The 19,583-nt window shown below is 32.8% G+C and overlaps 1 protein-coding gene across 2 annotated transcripts in view; it reads left to right on the top strand.

The window, feature by feature from the left end:
* Positions 1-11,134: 11,134 nt before the first annotated feature.
* Positions 11,135-19,583, top strand: part of LOC123713921 (echinoderm microtubule-associated protein-like 2) — a 51,162-nt gene continuing 42,713 nt past the window's right edge. The window contains exons 1-2 of one of the 2 annotated variants that reach the window (XM_045667802.1): positions 11,135-11,376; positions 16,989-17,085. In XM_045667802.1, coding sequence (XP_045523758.1) covers positions 17,019-17,085 — 67 coding nt within the window. In that variant the 5' untranslated portion in view covers positions 11,135-11,376; positions 16,989-17,018. Of the gene's footprint in view, positions 11,377-16,988; positions 17,086-17,356; positions 17,430-19,583 lie in introns of those variants that run through there. The other variant, XM_045667803.1, reaches the window with a different exon arrangement.

The following is a 19,583-nucleotide window of genomic DNA, read 5'->3' as shown; positions in this document are numbered from 1 at the left end:
AGGGAAGGTATCATTTAAGGATCAAAGGGATATTCGATTCCTAGGAATATGATTCGATTAGTTTAAGATAGTTCGTTTCTCTACTATAATCGAACGAGCAAAAATCTATAAAACAAAACGTGCTCAAAGTATATTTTTTTACCATAGTCACAATATTATTCCCATACAAAAGATACTAATTCTAGCCAAAAATGTACACGACACCTATAATTACGAAAGATATAACAAATATTTAAGGATTATTTTAATATTCCAATCATACTATAAAACTATAAAAAAAATCTTGTAACAGTCATTAAAAACAAATCTTATAGTTGAAAGTTGAAAGTTTTATTCGATTAAAACGAGCTTATTCTTTGTGAACGTTATTCTAAAATGTCAAATTTAAGAGGTTAAATCTTATAGAGTTACACGCTAAGTTAATCTTACACGCTAAGTTCATTTCCAATGACGTAATTTAAGCCAGCATTATCAGTACAAAATACATACAGAATATATTAAGGTTTTTATAAACATTAATTATGCATCTTTTTATTAACATTCAGTTTATGTTATTTTTCATATACAATTACATATATATGTATTGATTTTTTATGTTACTAAGGGAAAGAGGCAGGAGGCTCGCCTCACCTCTCTCCTCGCCTCGAATTGTAACCTTGTTTCCTTGACCATTACTACTTAACTGTAGCATTCTCTGCATTAACATTGTATATATTAATACCAAACCGTCATGATAACGACAATCATAAATTATCTTCATAATTTCTTTAATTTTACAGAAACATGGTCACCGGGAAGGCTAATAACCTTGCCTGCCCTCCGTCCAGCAACTTCTGTACCTACTACAAACACTACAACATTTCCTAGGTTTTTCTTTAAACTTTCATATCTGTATTGAAATTGAAAGTGAATATATTATATTCATAAATAATAAACGTTAGTTTTTAGTTGCCTCAGTTTACAATTAAGCACCGCTGACTTGTGGCTGGTAAAAAGCAATTTACATAACTAAGATTTTTTTTTCACTCTTAGAACACGCACGCCTTGGTGCTGTAGGTATCTGCGAGAGTTTCTATGTAAGATACTACTACTCATCAGCAAAGGTAGAGAGTGCAGGCCGAGAGAAAAAGCCGGCGTAAAAAAACTCAATCATCAAATCAATGATGGCAAATCATCGTACGAAATGGCAAACAACACTTATTGCAAAACAAATTTCACAAATTTATTAGGCCTATCCAGCACTAGTTAGGCCCCAGACCCTTTTATCAACTAGATTATCGTGAACTTTATAGTAAGCCTTTTTACACAGATTTTCTTTAATACATTTCTTAAATTTATGAAAAAAGGCATATAAGGCATCCGAATATTAACGCGTATGTTCTATTCTAGTAAACTTATCACTCTTTTTGTTAATATACATAATATTTTCATAAATATATTGCGAGGGAAAGGTAAGTAAATTAATTTCAAAGGAAATTAATATTAATATTCCCTACATTTTAAATCATAGATGCTTTGGCTAGATAACTTCTTCTAGCCTTTTGAAGGCTGCAAAGGTAAAAATTTAAAAAGCGCGCTTTTATCTAACTAGCGTCTATATGAATTTCGGCACCAAATTTCATACAACAACTACAAGCCAAATGGGTCTTGCACCGACTGCACTGACATTTCGACGCCTGTTCCTGTGATATGTTATCCTTCAAACCTGCTAATAGCCGTTTTAAAGGTGACTGTCTCTCTGATCAGTTAAAATGAATAAGCATTAGCTTTTGTTCCCTAATCCCATCTGCCAAAATCGGTTCAGCAGTTAAAGCGAGAAAGCGTGAAACTTATTAGGATTTATCAATTCATCAAACGAAAAGAAAAGTACTATCAATACAAATTGTATCACTTTCACACTTGGCTGTCCATCACTCTCCGTGTATTGTGTTACCATTCTCAAGATACAGTTACGATTTCCGCTTTTCATATTTTGAAAGTAACGCATTTCATTTAATTCTTAAAGTAATATTCGTTTATTTAGATTTAGAACAAATACGCGTTTTTTGTTTGTTTAATGCCTGAGCTAAGCAATTTTCTACTCGTACCAAGCTTAGTACGTTAACCACAAAGACTTTGAGACATCAGGGATTAAGAAGACTGTTATTCTTTTAGATGGAGTTTTATTCTTTCGTTGTCGACTTCTCCAGTACTGCACGATTCGTTTTGTCTTGTTTATTATAAAAATATTATATTTGCTACTGCGTATTTGTATCTTAACTTACATCTTTCCTAGACCGTATGATATGGGTTCATTCAAGCGGCGGTTGAATAGGCAACTCCTGGACAGGAGTGCCATCCAATAGGCCACATCTCTCTTAAAATCAGGTGGGAATGTGGCACGTTGTCGTCAATCATCTGTCCAGTTCTGTATAAATAATACAGACGATGACCAATAATGTTCTAAACGTTGAGTCAAAAGTTTTATAATGATTAGATTTGACATGCACGCAATTTTTTTACCTTTCCAGTAGTCATCACACGTAAAATCATTTCATATTAACCACATATAATATTTAATAAATTTGTACATGCGTTTCGCGAGTAGGAATGGTAATTGGCCTTTTATTTCTGAAAATGTGACAATTCAATAATTATAATACAAATTCTTAGTTCCAGTTTTTAGAACCGTCCAACCCCTTCCAAAGTTCCCTTTCTTGGGTTTATCTGGTCCATGGCATTCATGTGTTTTCGTCCTGTCGCGTGCGTGGATAATAAATTACTTCTTCACTCCACATTGTCTTAAGCTCTTGCGAGTACGGCCTACCTCCATTTTAGCCTACATACTACCTCGGGATCGGTTGCATTTTAAGGTGTTTGTAATTTTCTACCTTCGTTACATTTTCTTTCCGTGCACTTGATCCCTCTGTAGCTCTTTAGAAACATTTATTTTCCGTACGATCTATGAAATTATCGTGAACCGTCTAACATAGGCCAAATTATTTATTATACCTTTTCGTTTGTGAAGCAGATGGCTTATCACCTACTCAGTCTTTAAATGAATGGTTAGACATAACAGTATTTGTCTTGCCTTTAAGGTATAATGAACAACGAAAGTCATTTTCTACAGCGTACAGGGATTTCCAATAATAGGTCTATCCTTATAAAGTTGTGGCTGACCTCTTCAGACCATTGTAGTGCCCACTGGCCTTCCAATCTGACTCATCGGTGGCCTCTTATGGTACATTGTTAAACTTGATATAGGTTAATCAGAATTATTTAAAGTTTTCGCCTTTGTGAAGACGTTCGAATGCTATATAAATTATATCCCGTAGCAATTACGACCAGTGATTCGATATCACATTGTGATTAAATTTAACATATTTTTCCCTCGAGAATGCCTAGTGGTCCCTCCAAGTATTTTTCGGTTAATTAGGGACAAAGTTGGGAATTAAAAGAGACATAATGAGACGGCTTAAATAAAATTAAAAAGTAATAATTAGTGTTTGATCATATCGTATCTGCAGATAAAAAAATATAGACATTGAATAACAGGCGCTAGGCCAAGGCGACCGGGCAATCCATTCTGCGTCAAATCAATGTACTGACTGTATATGATCTGGGTTGGTATAGCCTAGATATAGCACGTTTTATAATATGTCATAACAAACTTTATACGAAAAATCTTACCATACTAATAAAATAAAAAAACATTAACGGAAAGTTTGAGGAACGATCTTGTAAAATTAGCTTAATAATGCTTTAATATTATCGGCGTGTAAATAAACTCATAGAAAATCTTTTATTTTTGTTACTCATGTCATCCACTTGTGACCACGGATTTCCATTTGCTACGGTCTTGAAATACCTCTCTCACTTGATCTTGACTTTCATGACAATCACCATGCATGCACAATTGGGAATAGGTTTTGATTAATATTCATAAAAATTAAAGACTTATTTCACTCTAACACAATCTGACATAGACAAAACAGTACTTTAGTCTTTGACAAATTGTGTTTATGCTGTCATTTATGGAGACCGTTTAACCACCTTTAATTTGAATCCATATATAAAATACATGTTTGTTATAACAATGTATATATTTGTGATATTTTTATACACGGTGGACTTCCTGACTTTTTAATACCCTTTACTTAAAAACCACCGTTCGTAGCTATATTTTTTATTAATATATTATATTATTCCGACAGCTATTAATAACTTAATACAACATGACACCCGATTAACAGTTATTATGAAAAGTGATAATATTTCAAAAGAAAACCATTTGCAACGCCTTTTGAAAATAATTTATTTGTTTTAACTGTTTATAGAAAACAAAACAAACAAACGTGTCTAAAGGACACATGTAAACACTCGTCTTTCGACACTTTGTCCAGAATATTTTTTTAACTGACAGAGTTGACTACTAAACATGGGTACTAGACCTTACAGGACCGATCAAAAAAAGGCCCTTACAGGTGTTATCACCCACCCAGGTGCTGAATAGGAAGTGTGGAGGAAATAATGCAGCGACAACAACACTGCCTTTAAAAATGACTGAAAAAGAATTGATAAGAGATGCGCTTATATTAAAATTGAACCATTAAATTTATCCACATTTCTCCGAACACCCTTGACTAAAAAAAAACTTTCAACTAAGCAAATTATACCGTACACCACTAAGTCATCTTGCAAATTATAATAAGTGTTGTCGATGTAATGTCGGCGTGTTTGTAACAAGCGGCGCCGCAGGCAAAGTGTATCTCGTTATGTAGCGGATGGAAAGTTAACAATATAATAGAAAGGTTAACATCGCTTTGATTGATCGGATTATTTTTTATGCTTGTAGTACACAGTAAGCATTGTATTAGAAAATTTAAATTTTACTTGCTATACAAGATCGTCAAAGGCAGTCATAGAACCAATAGTTGTAAATTACATCAAATAATAGTAATTTATATGTGTACATACTTACCATTCGTTAGAATTAAAAACTATTTACAAAGCCATCGACTGGATGAAATCAAACAATCTACATACAAAACATGACCAAAATTCACAATATGAGATAGAATAGATTTACAACATAAAAACAATAAACATACAATAACAAACACAACAAGAACATAGAACAAAATGGACAGGTACGTGTATGTGTTAAAACTAAGGGAAACTATTAAACCTGATATAGTATTAGCTGCTTATCATGCATATGTTTCATCTATACTTAGATATGGAATTATAACTTGCAATCGCAGGGGTTAAGACCTCATGGGTCTTGGGATTCAAAGTCTATTTAAGCCAAAAGCCAGAATAGAAATCCTACCCATGGTTAGTTTACAAATTTAATAGAGTTTTGAACCGCTGATAATTCGCACCTCTGCTTGCTTTGTTATATTTTCGTGATTAATCCGCTACAATTAGCAAAATATTTTTAGTATTATGTAAATCCGGATTAATAATTATGAAACCTTACAAATAGGAAATATAACGATCCTATGGTCGGCACTTTACTGGAGATTGGCCGTCAGTCTTGTGAAGCGTGTTTTGTACCTTGTCTTGAAGCGTGTCTTTCTTCTTACCAAAACGTCGTTAAGACTGGATTATACCGTTCATAATTTTAACGTACAATTTATTTACATAGGATTTAGAATAAGTGTAAGTAAGCTATGTATCGGACAGTGTCCTCATCAGTCGGGGCTGGAGTCCCTAAGCTGCTCCCCTTCTCAGCAAATGGCTAAATAGTGAGGCCGCGCGCTGATAAAACGAAAACTCCGTAAATGCTTTTTATTTAATTAACTTGTGAAATATATATATATATATATATATATTCTTCATAATATCGCTAATAATAGCTGTCGGCCAAACTAATGCGATGTAATTCAATACATTTTTGGCTCCATGATTGAAAAACAAATTAAAAAATGTGCTTATTTTGTAATTATTTTATCGAGGAATTTAAATTATGTATGATACATTACATATGTTACCATTGAAATCATAGTGTATAGTATTTTTTTTAATATTAAAACTTCACATACTTAGAATCCAATATACAATGACAGATTTTGGTTAATGGTCTTTTTTAACTTTAAGCCTTAATACATACTATAACATACTGATATTATATCTTTTACTGACCTATATACCTTATTATCTTAGTTAAAAATAAACTTTCAAGTATAATTATTTCAATCACCGTTACAAAGTCGTATTAAATGATTTTTTTATTGAAAATTGACTTGGCGTAAAGACGCCAAAGCAAAGGATTTTAGTTAATTGAGAACCGCATCGAACAAAACTATATGTATTTATTACAAAATTTAACATATTATACAAAAAATTCTGGGTGTGATAATATTAATGAAGAAGACTTAGATAATCTGTAATGGTTAGTCAAACTTTGCCAATTAGTTATTCATAATAATCAATTAACATTATCTAAAATAGAAAACATTTTAAAAACGATATTACAAATTACATCATGTGATGAAATAAGATGTTTTTTGTATGGTATTACAAAAAACAAATAATTCAACGTAAGACACCTATTTAAATAACCTTTAATCACTGCTTATAAGTAATTTTAATAAGTCCATGAACCTGTCTGCAGTTAATTTAATATTGAGTATTCATATGTCTTGAACCTCTTTTGCAAATGCAATGTGTTCAGAGAAGTTGATCGGATTAATACCTAATAGCTGAGTTTCATTGCATCGGTAGGCAGGATTATGTAGGCAGGTAGGCACATAGTAGTGATGCGCGGCAAAAACTGCCTTAAAAACCGCTCAGTTGTGGAACGACGGATATCGAGATAATACGTATATGATGGAATTTCGTATTCTGCCTCGACGTCGGATTATAAAACTTTTTTAGCCAATTTCAGTTATATATAAAAATCCCCATTTTAAATTATTATTTCTTATATTGGATATATATAGGAAAACACAGCACAGGAATGAAAGCCGCCATTTTTGTCTCACATAAGATTCCTGTCACGACAGCGTATTATAACATTTCTATTTCCCGTCACGTCTTGCAATTTAAATTTATGTAATAATTATAATATCACTCTGTAATATCCGGATTATAATGATTTATGGTAAAAACAAATGAGTTTTACTTCATTACATGTTAATATGTAATTTCAATGAGTTGCGTAATACTCAATTATGTCTTGAAGTAATGTTTCGCTATTTTGTCTTTTTCGTAGGTATTTTTATTTTCTTAGTTATTCTACATTACCGTCTATTTATTTAATTACTAAATTTCACCACGCATTTATACGTACGTAATGATATATCTACAGTGTATGTTATAAGCTATATTTTCTAAAAATACATAACCTAATGTATAATAAACTAAAAGCAAAAAAAATACAGGAATCACAAAAGTCGCGATTGAGCAGGATAGGATATGGTTAAGAAATGTTTTAATTAAGAAGTACATCACTTGCAAAATCTCGCACAAAGTGATTAATCGTGTTCCTAGTATTTAAACGTATATATTTAAAAGGTGTTCAAACCTATGTAACAATCCATGTTTCATCATAATCGCTACAGAAGAGTCTTAGATTTCTGCTTGGTAAATAATAAATTAATAAAGCAGTGTAAGCCAAGGTTTTTCAACCCGCGACATACCTGCGATATACAAATGCGCATTTAAGACTCGATTGTACAGAAAATATCGAGAGGAAACCGGCATGCATTAGACCAAAAAAGTAGATGTGTGTCAGGCAGAGAACCTTTTAGAAATGATCACGGAACAGATAAGGAAATCAAAGCCCCAAACCTAAAAAGTAGTGCCATTTGTATGTATGGTCTAAATAATAAATAATATAGATAACTGTTTTTGCCTCTCAGTCGACAGGTATAAGAAATTGGTTTAAATTAATTTAACTAGCGTAAAATAAAGTAAGTTTAATACTATCATTAAATAAATCAAGGGTAAACGTAGTAAACTTGTGAATGTCCAAAAGTATCTATTACCGTATCTTATTGTTTTATTACAACCACAAGACCTTGTTCAATTGAAGCTAAGAAATCTGATAAATTGACTTTGTAAAGTAGTTTGAAACAATAGTAGTTCTGCAGTATTTGAATGTGCTTACCATTACAAATGTAAAATAAGACATTTATTATTAGTCTTATAATAATTTTAAAGTTTTCACACTTACTAGTTGAAAGATGGGAAAAAGAAAGTGCACTAGCCCCCACACTAGGATTCCCTGTGTTGTGGTCAGCCACTTTAACATGCTAACAATACTAGACAATAATTTCTACATAACACATGTAGGTTTGCGTTGTCTGTGATGTGGTGTGGTCGGTGCAAGTCTGCATATTGGTATTAAGTATAATTGTCTAATCGTTGGATTTGATTGTACAAGTAGAGTAGTGAAAAGTATCCACAAGGATATCTTAAGAAGTTGCGAGCGACAAGTCTACTACCACAGATCTTTAATTTAGGTACCAGCGAAAGATTAGATTTGAACTAATACAGACTAATTAAATTCTGAAACAGCGCCCTATCATGGTACTAATTGTTCCATTTATTCTTAAAGAAATGTAATATACATTTTTGGATTTCTTATTTACATTTTAGTAATTCACAACAAACTTATAGGTGCATAATGCTTATAAAGTACAACGCTGCATCAGGATAAATAGCCAAAGTATTTTTACTCCTTTTTTATATTTTTCACCCGTCGGCTCGCATCTCGGTATTTTTTATCATATCCTGTGTAAACTTGTAAGAATTCAAAATAAAGATTTAAAATGTCAGCCTAAGTTTAACAAGTTTTAGTTGGTAACATGTGACAAAAGCCGTCTTACTTTTGTTAATATGAACAATATCAGCATGTCTTTCACGTATCATGTTCCTCCATGGACGTGCGGCAGATGAGGGTTCAGATGACTGGCCATAAGTTGGCAATAAAATTAATAGACCAGAAATGTTTATTTAAAATAAATACAACACAAACTCTGACAATAGTGGGACGGTGCCGCTGATAAAAAGAAAACTGGCATCAGTAAATCTATGGAACAATTGAAGACTCAATCATAATAAACCAAGTACTGACAGAACTAGAAGTGATCTCATAGTTAATGGAATTTTACACATTTAATAATACATAGTTTAATTTTTACCGGTTGTACAGGTGAATGACTATTCTCGCTAGGCCATAAGCACCGGCAGGTGTGTGCAAGTGATCTCGTGCCATCTGTTATCAACGTTTTTTTAACGGCATGTGTCAATGCACATGGCGAATACCTTTAATCAAGAATTGCGTTTGGTAATTATACTAAAACATCAGAACTGCAAATACAAAGTTTTTTGTGAATAAATAATTTTTATAGACTTCAAGATCTTTTGATTCTCGCTTTTTTAAATAACGGTTTTGACCCCTATGATGACCGGTAACTACTATCGCCCAGATAACGTCTTACCTACCTAAGCTTATAAATTGGACATTATATGGGATACACGTTTAACATTAGTATAAAAGTTAGTCAAAGAATTTACCTGTCCCCTGGGTACCTGCACCCATCTCTTCAAAAAAAACTTCTAACCGTTCCCAAACTGTATTTTTTTATGTATATCAGTAAATGTTTTTAGTCTCTACTAAGCAAAATTCAACGGTCCTTACTCGTTAAAAATTTACAAACGAGTTTATTTATATAGTCAACGCAAATCAAGTCAAATCATTTATTCCAATTAGACCTCCTTTAAATAAAATATAAAAATGATGTGTGGGTAAGAAACTCCACACTTACTCGTAACAATATTTTGTACATTCGCTAAATGTACAAAATATCGCCGAATGGGACAAACTCATATTCGGAGCCTAGACCCCTGTATTTGTAGGATTTAGCTTTTTCAGCCCCATCACAAGCCGCACCAGCTCTGTTGTTGGTTCCATGTAGATGGGAAGGGCTGACCCCTGTATCTGAACAGGTTGCATCCTATACCAGCACCCGGCCCATCTTCCTTGGAATCAAACTCATATTGTCCGGTCTCTTGCTATGGTCTTTTGTAATTTCAGTCGGCTCAAGTAGACTTGGCACGATGACGGTGGCAAGGGACCGGCGTATGATATCGTTAAGTGCGGCATGTCTCGAGCAGCGGCCAGTACTTTTTTGGCATGATAGTCCGTGATGTCCTAGCTTATCGACAATACTACTACAGGGTCGTTGCGATTCGGAGCGTGTCAGGCTCAAGAAATGTTCCTGTATATGACGAAGGGTAAGCGTGAAGCCAGTAGCCGGCCACATGCGTACCCACGGCCAAAAGCCTATCACGCGCTGAACCTGTACTACAGCTTTAAATATTGACATAAGTCAGTTTCAATTATATGTGAAGGTAATGTACTCCTACAATTAAACTACTATACTAAAATAGGCACAAAGTATTACTTACAAATTGAGCATACTTAAACTCCATCTTCCCCAGCACCATCTACATATTAAATAAAGGAAAAGAGCGGAAAAGACTGTCCTACGCAAAGGAAGTAACATTACCGTTTTTAATAAGAAAAAACATGTTTACTAGTAAATAATTTGTAACAGCCACAATGAAAGTGAACTGATAGTTATAAAAACAGCTACAAAAAACGTAAGTTCAATGATTGATGTATTTTCAAGCTATTCAATATTAAATCACTTGTTTTTTGTTACTTTGCAAAGGTTTAAATACATTTGATTTAAAAATTTGAGGAAAATTTGAATTTTGATTGTACCAATCCAATATTTTTTTATATATTTTAATATTTAATTTATATATTTTAAAAGAAAAGTTGGTATATTCAATTCATTTACTTTTGAATATAATCCATGAAATAAAGGTATAAATAGAACACTAATATAGAATTAAAAAGATTGGTCCCTGTGGCAATGTACCTTGAATGCAGGAAGCGTATTGTAAAGAAAAACAGATATTTCAAATATTAAAACAATGACATGGCTTCTAGGTATAAAATATTGTAGGTAACATAAATTTATATAGTAAAATTGAAACACAAAGCTAATAAATAAATATGATGTGTTATTTCAGAAAAATAGATAATAATATTATATACAGTCATACAGGTGTTCGTTTCCCTCGCGCCTCGCGTCGCAATTTTAATCTATGGCCAGTATCTTTTAAAGGCTTCGTAAAGGTGGACGTTCGGCATTTTTCTGTGGTAAAATATCCTCAAAACTCTGTACGTAGTGGCGTATAGATGGTTTTGAACCAAATAAAGACATTGTGAAGTGGTAGTTAAGTGTATGAATGTGTTTGTAACACTCGTGGATAATTTGTGACAGTTTTGTTAAGTTTTCTCGAAGTTTTCGTGTAAATTTCGAGTAATACTTTGACGAAACTAAAAGATTGGATTAACTCATATTTGCTTTGGTAAGATATTTATTTAATAATGAATAAAATAACTTATATACTAAGTTAGGAAAGTGTATTATAAAACATGCAAATTCAGTAAAAAAATATGTTAACACATTTTTGACAATTTTGTCGGTTGGCGTCCTTACGAATTTGAATTTCGAACGTGAAGCGCATGCAAAAATTCTGCATTTTAATTAATGAATTGTTAAATGAAATTAATACGGAAATAGCATAAAAGCCCACGTCATCGGCGACAAATAAATTTTGTATCGGAAAGCAAAACTGATCTCAAGGCCATCAACATCATCTGTCTTGACGTCACATTGCATAGGTATAACTTAAGTTAATTAATATTTAGCCTGGGCTAGGCTGGTTATTGTTAGATGTAAATAACTATTATATAGTGCACTAGCACAAGATACAAACCCTTTATCTGGTTATCTTGACACCATTTACGCCTCTCATCGGACGTCAATTCCATCTAGGTATAAAAAATATTTTCATAAAACTAATCGATGTGTGTTTGTGAAAGGAAATGAAGCAAGTTCACTCCAATGCCATTTTAACCAACTGTTATTGCCTATCAGAAAAAAAACCTAGCTCCAGATTTCAATGTAATAGTTCAGCGTTTAGCTATTCCATAAACTACTAACATTTCTATTAAGCAGACAGGACGCATACAGAATACTAGGTACTATCATTTAAACAGTTACACAGTTAGTATGTCATTAATTTTCTGGGAAAAAGTAAGAAATAGTATTGATGAATGACCATATTAAAAAAAATCTTGTTTGGTATCGTGGCCGTGCCTTCTATGAATGGTATGTTAGCGACCTAGGCTAGGTTGGATATAGGCAATACCAGTTTGTGGAGGTCACCGCCCGCCGCCAGAGGACGCGTTTACGCTTTTATGGCTCCGCATTTTTTATTTAACCTTTTCATCTACCTGCTTTCCTTTACGTACGTTCCTGTTTATTATAAAAAAAGCTTACTTGATATTTACCTCAACTCGGGGCTTCCTAAAGTGAAAGACAAGCTTTTGGGATCTAAATCGGTTTTCCACAGCTCCACAATATACTATGGCTGATTTTGGGTATTGACGATAAGTTCTTAATTGATGCCCGATCTACACATTGGGCCAACAGGCCCAGCACCTCGACCAATAGGTACAGGGGCGGTTATTCTATAGTTTTTTAATGCCAAGCACAGGGGGCATAAAAGTTTTTAATTACTATTTAATTTGTGTTTCGTGTACAAACTTGTTTTAGGAGTGACTAATATTGTAGGAAGTATTGCACGTTAAATCTCAACTAGTTATTAATCGCGCGCAACCTACTATTAATAGAAGTAATATATATTTAGTTTTTACTAATTTTGCCCTCTGTATTTAATCTCATACAATACTAAATAAAAACGATCGCCGTAAGTTACTGTCATAATGCAAGCAGTAACAAAAATTACTTTATTTGTATTCTATGTTGCCTAATGAATATCATAAAGAGCATCCATCTTTTGAATCAACATTGCACCAACACGGCAGGTAGAGGTCACTGACCTTCTTATCTCACTGGGGTCAATCTAGTTGTTTAGAAGCAAGTGAAAGTACATTTTTACCGTTTCTACGATGCACCATAGTTCTCATCTCACGTAAATTTTAGTTCAAAGCGCAAAGACTTTATTGGGGTCGTAAAGAAACATTAATAATACTTAAACTATCTAATAGATTACTACTTATATAATAGGAAGTATTGATTCCAATAAGGTAACTCATAAGTACATAAGTAAGACAAGAATAGTATACTATAATATATAATGCCTGATAAATACAGAGATAAGTTTATTAGTTATTTTTTTATAATAGCTATTAATTGTTATTGCGATTACATTCAGGCATCAACTAATTAATCTCAGATCTGCTTTTATATGATGTAAAAGAAGTTTTATTTTTTATTTTAAATACTAAATTGCTTAGAATCTAGGGTGGCCAGAGCTAAAATCAAAAAAGAACTTCTGACATTTGATATAAACTGTCGACTTATTGCATGCGAATTTATTTACAATACTCGACGTTTTATATATATTTTCTAAACCAATAAAATATCACATATAATATTAATAATAAATCTATCGACGCCTAATCGTATTCTATTAACATACAAAATGAATATTGAGCTATTATTTAAAAGTTATGTTAGTTAAAGACTCGAATATAATACATGTGACGTCTTGTCCAGTATCCTAATCCTATCGCTAACATGAAATTATATTAAACAGATACAAAGAAGCGAGATTAAACTAAAACATTTACCCAATTGAGCGTAAACAATTTGCCCTTATCAGTCAACTGATAAAAATAGCAAGTGATAAATACGTCATGTATCGCATACACAATGAACTATCGGCAAATTCGCGCGGGAATTTAACTACAAAAACGATTGAAAAGTAGTTTAGATGGATACTTTTGTGTTTGGTATTTTTTTTTGTAGTTTTAGCGTGAATATGTAAATCTACGATCTGAGGAATGTGTCGCACGCTGAAGCCACTAGGCCAACACTGCTAACTTTTTATAATCTATAGGAATAAGGAAACATGATCATTTTAAGTTTTCTAATTTTACGAAATTAAGCCTTATATACAATTGAAACGTCTTCAAGTGACGACATTTAGATATTTGTTAAGGAGTGCTCCTAAATGGTCTTTGAGTCCGTCGACTGATTTCGCGATAATCAGCGTTTATCGGATATCCGTCCCATCGGGTTAAGGTATAGAGAGTGCACTTGTAACACACATACACAACACTGCCATATGTGTTATATAGTACATCTGCTCGAGTACGATTACTGTAAGATTACATATAACATACGACATCACATCCAAACTCAAAAATCCTCAAATTATTGTCCTATTCTTCGGTTTTTATATGTAATGGAGGGTGGTGGTTGCTAAACCCACGGGAACCAGCCGGATTGGGAAGTAGGCATTATTAAGTGAACGTAACGGACGTGAACGTTTGGGAGATCTGCTTACTAGCATAAAATAATGCTGGTAGCCCTGGTAGCTGGTAGTAATATAAAAAAGGTGATACGTGTAACACTTTTACCTTTACTACGAAGTATGTCGGTTCAATTCCCGCGACTAAACCACTTTCGCCGTTTGTTAGATCTAGACAATGCTGTGTGAAAGATTCTCATTACAGATAAGCTTTTTAAACATCAATTCATTGAAGTTTAGTTGCGCGTGTATGTCCGTTTTAATAAGTTTTATTATAGTATTTGTGTAATTCATAATAATTATTAATGTAATTTCAATGGCGTCATCTGTTGAGATTCCTTCTCATTGTTCTACGTCGACGCATTAGGGATGTACATGTTTTAATCTTTTTATCATTACAGAATACATAAAGCTTTACAAAGAGTTGTCGTTAAAATGAAATATAATTGTATTATTTCCCAATTATTCGTGACTTTTTACTGGTACAAATGAATGAAATAAACTAACAAATCTATGACAGTTTAGTAAAAACGACATTATTTAAGAAAATTATATTAAAACATTGTAATTTTCTGAAGTAAATATATGTATAATTTTGTCTACGTAGTTCTAATTAGCTATGCGTAATAAGTGCAGGTGCTAGTTAAAGGTTTAACCAAAGATGGACAGTATCGGGATCCTTAAGAGCTGATGATTTCTTCGCACATAGTGTTTGAACAGCTTGCCAGACACGTGGACTGTGAATTGTGCATTTAAATTTATATATATGTGCATTTCAGGAGTATCTGAACGTTCCCTAACACATAAGTAGTGAAAATAGATAAAGGATCAGAAGTTCAAGGTGGTGGTCAAAGCTATCGGGCAAATAATTCCTTAATTATCTCGGTGAGCCTGCCCGATAACTTGAAGGAGGCGTCGCTACTTTAAGAGGAAGCAAGAAATGAATAAAACAGTAATAAACAACATCTTAAATACTACTTACACATATTTAAAATAACACTTGTTTGTTTGAGCTTTGCTTATGCTTATAATAACTCGGTGAATCGCCCATCTTTAGCTATTAACATTTGGAACAGACACGTCAGTCGTGTCAACAGTTGGTCAATGTTTAAGTGAAATCTGTACAGAGTTACCGTCAGAAATCAGGAAAGATAGGAAGAAATGCTGCTAGCCTAAGTTGGCCTGCCACAGGGATTTTTTATCTATAATCACTTATCACTTACAATTATATTGAATATCGTATTGAAATTGTGTAATATGAATATTATTTGATGTTATCTTTTCCACGTCGTTATCGTGCAACCTTGGTATTCTGTATTTAGCTACGTCTATTGATAATTCAAATTTACATATTTTACAAATAAAATATTTATGCACATTATATCATCGTGTTTATTCTCGTGAACAAACTTTGAATACTTCACAGAACTGTTTTTTTAGTCAAAACATTACTCATCTCCGCAATTTTTGTATTATTTATTTTTACGCACATATTTGTGAATTTAACTTTAAAGTAAAATAATGATAATATTACAGTTACAGCAAACAATGTTAGTGCAAACGCCAGTTGTGCACAAATTATTATTTCTTTGTGTACTCGTACCGTGACTGAAAGCAACGAGGAACATTCCTCTTGGTTTAAGACATCTTAAACAATATTGCTTACGTGTCTGGCAAATACGGCTCATCTAACATATTTAAAAAAGTTAAGGGACACACGAATGTCGTATTGGGTACAAGTACATTTACTACATTGCGTATATATATATACTTTAAATTTGTTAAATGTATATTTAGCTGTAATTTTATATATCCCTTTTCTTAACGATAACGATAACTATTAAGAAGCCAGATTAATTATGAAACACGCAGCTATTATAACTCAATTAATATGTATTTATGGTGATTTTCGTTAATAATTAAGCGTATAAGTCATACTTAAATAGATTGATTAATTATTATTCACTTTAGGCAAAATGTGTTCTCTCAAATGAATTATCAGCCTTTAACTACTTAAATATGCCTAATATTACCGCTGGGATCAAACTCAATTGAAACGTTCATTACTTAATACAAATAAATTATTAGAATTTTGACTCCAAAAACATATCGTCTGATCGTGTGAGATTTCCCTATCTTAGAAACACTAAAGGATTTTAGCTACGGCACAAGATCAATATTATGTTTAATTTTAATTGTACAGTTCTATATTTTAATAGTGAGTAAGATCAACTAATTATTTAAATCGCTTTGAAAATACTTTTTACAATGTATAATTTTTTTATGTGTGCAAACAATACAGTATTGTGATGTGACCCAGTAAACATGCGAAATCAGTTGCATTGTTTATTTCCGCTGTGGTAGGCATATTGTAGGCTTTGCCACATATAGAAGCCTACATAAAGCCAATTCATATGATAAAAAGTCACGTTTACTAAAATTAGGACTTCGACAAACGAGACGAATAAATAAATAAATAATTTAAATCTCTAAGATTTATTTAAATGTGTTATATTTCCGTAAATATCGGTGTTGAATTATTAATTATGACAAAAATATGTTATTGGTGTAGCAAACGTCTTTAATACGAGACTTATTGGCGATTTATATTTTATTTATTTGAATCTAAATTTCAGGATTCGCGATGCGGTGTTGACCCCGGCGTGATGATGAGGCTCGAAGCGTCTGAGAAGCAGCATCGCTACCACAACCTATTAGATGATGATCATGCTAGTAAGTATCTCAAATATTATTTTACCCAAGAATGACAAATTTTTAATATTACATAAAGAACTTAGGCTAAACGTTTTTAGTAGCAGTCGGCTTTTTTGAGAAATATGAAATATTATTGAATAATATTTTACAGAGCCTTTCGTATTGGCGTATCAAACAATATATTTAAATAAATATTTATATTTGTACAAAAAAAATATTTTTTGTAAGTATATACTTATAAGGTGACACGGAAAAATTTCATAATGTATGTTTTACAACGCAATTACAGTAATTACAAAACAAAGGCTGCATACGGAATACTCAGTTTGGCCTACATTTCCGAGGAGATTGCAAATCTTGAGGTATTTAACATAATATCAATGTTTTTTCAATGCGATTCGAGGTTTAATTGATACTAAGACTTTGTTTAAAACTTTTTTTAATTTTGTGTATACATTTAAGTTGACGCTTGGTAGATAGTACTGGTGACCCCAGAGCTAGTGCTGTGCTCATATGCTACAGTATATGTAAATATAGCATTAAATATGATGTGGAAAACTTAAATAAATAGCAAAAGACGAGATTTATCTATTGTAGTGATACCGCCGCCCATGGATACTTACATAAGGCACGCGAGTGCGTTTTTAAGTATAAAGTCAAAGTCAAAAACAATTTATTCATATACTTAGGTAACACAATGTACACCTATGAACGTCAAAAAAAAGAAATATACATTAAATGCTTCTAAGTTTACATTTACTGCCAGTTCTCAAATCAAGGGCGTAGAACGGAAGAGAAGAACTGGCAATAAACTCTCCGCCACTCTTTTTTTACTATTATTAAAGTACATATATTTTCTTGATATAGTCATGAATTCAATCCTAAGGCAACGAATCGTTAAGTATTTTTTTAATTTAGTTTAGGCCTGACTTAGTGTGAATGGTAGCATCTAAGTAATGATGGTATTTCACGTGGGAACTCGATGTGGACTTGCGAAACGTGAAACGAAGTGATAGGTCCGCCGAGTCCTATTTCTGACTTGTAGGAATACTGTGTAATAATTTCTTATTTGAAAACTAAAAATCAGCAAACTTGATTGATGAACTTGATGAACTAGTTAAAACGGTGATTGGTTTTTATCTATAAAGTGTTTGCAATTTTAAATTATTTTTTTCAACTGTAATTTAAATGAATTGTCTATCCTATATCCGTTATTTCACGTCACTAAAACAGTTTAAAAACAGAATTATTCCATCATTAATTCGTTCACTATAGAGATTGTAACCACACCTCACTTCCGGTCAGTGGTCGGTTATATCCGGTGTTTTGTGCGCGGGAAACGAACCCACATCGCCGTCACGGTACACTGCTTTAGATGGGGCTCTTGATAAATATTATTTATGGTCAGGGATTTGATAAGACTTGATTTATATCACTAGAAAGTTTGCCAGATAACTGCTACTTTTACTTTAGTATTTATATTTAAAATTAGTGAAGGTTTTGTCATAGAACATTTTAACTATTTTGCCCTATATTCATTAAAAATAAATAAGTGTCATTGCACTGTTTTAAATCAACTTCTCCGTCTCTTAAACACAGCGTAAATTGATAATCTAAATGATAGAAAGAGTAGCTAGACAGTATGTTATTAGAGATCTAGTTCTTATCAATAAAGATGATTAGCGCAATGTTGGCCTAGTGGTTTCACCATACGCCTTTCACCCCTTGATGTTGAAGGTTTGATCCCCGGCTGTGCACCAATGGACTTTCTTTCTATATGCTCATTTAACATTCGCTCAAACGGTGAAGGATAACATCGTGAGGAAACCGGCTTGCCTTAGATCCAAAAAGTTGACAGCGTTTGTCTGGCACAGAAGACCGATACTTGCCTATAAGATTGATAAAAATCATGCGCCACTGATTTTTTATGATTAAGGGTGATTGTGTATTGAATGTAGCCACTCAGTATAGCAAACTAAGATACAATTTTATTTTAGAAGACGTTTCTATCTTTGTCCTTATTTATTTTTTTGAAGCAAATTATTGAGGCACTTCAACCAGACCCCCGTAATAAGATCGTATCTCCAGCCAATCATCTTGATCATAAATGAAACTTCATACAGAAAAAAATGTTTAAATGGTCTTGATATATTTATTAAACGGGTCCTAGACTAATCCATCTTGCGTGTCACAAACAGGCTTACATTGTAACCTACATACCTCGCCCAGTGGGTGAATGATTGCATAACGATACAACCTATTGTGCTTAACAATTATCACTTATTGCATGGCATTGCTACATTCTTTCACTGTCATAAGCACGTTAATGTCGATTCATGAAAATTTATTATTGTAAAAGAAAACTGTACTACCTTATTACCAGTAGGCTCTTACCTATACCTTAAGACCAGAAGACTATACACAACTGTGTACTGGGTACTAATACATTTTTTACACGACGTCGGAAAACAGAAATAATGCCATATAATCACTTCTTCTTAGTCGTTACTGAAAGT

Source organism: Pieris brassicae, chromosome 9 (genome assembly GCF_905147105.1).
Source record: "Pieris brassicae chromosome 9, ilPieBrab1.1, whole genome shotgun sequence".
Taxonomy (NCBI): domain Eukaryota; kingdom Metazoa; phylum Arthropoda; class Insecta; order Lepidoptera; family Pieridae; genus Pieris; species Pieris brassicae.
Note: the sequence above shows the minus strand (reverse complement) of the source record. Positions and strands in the feature narration are given on the sequence as shown.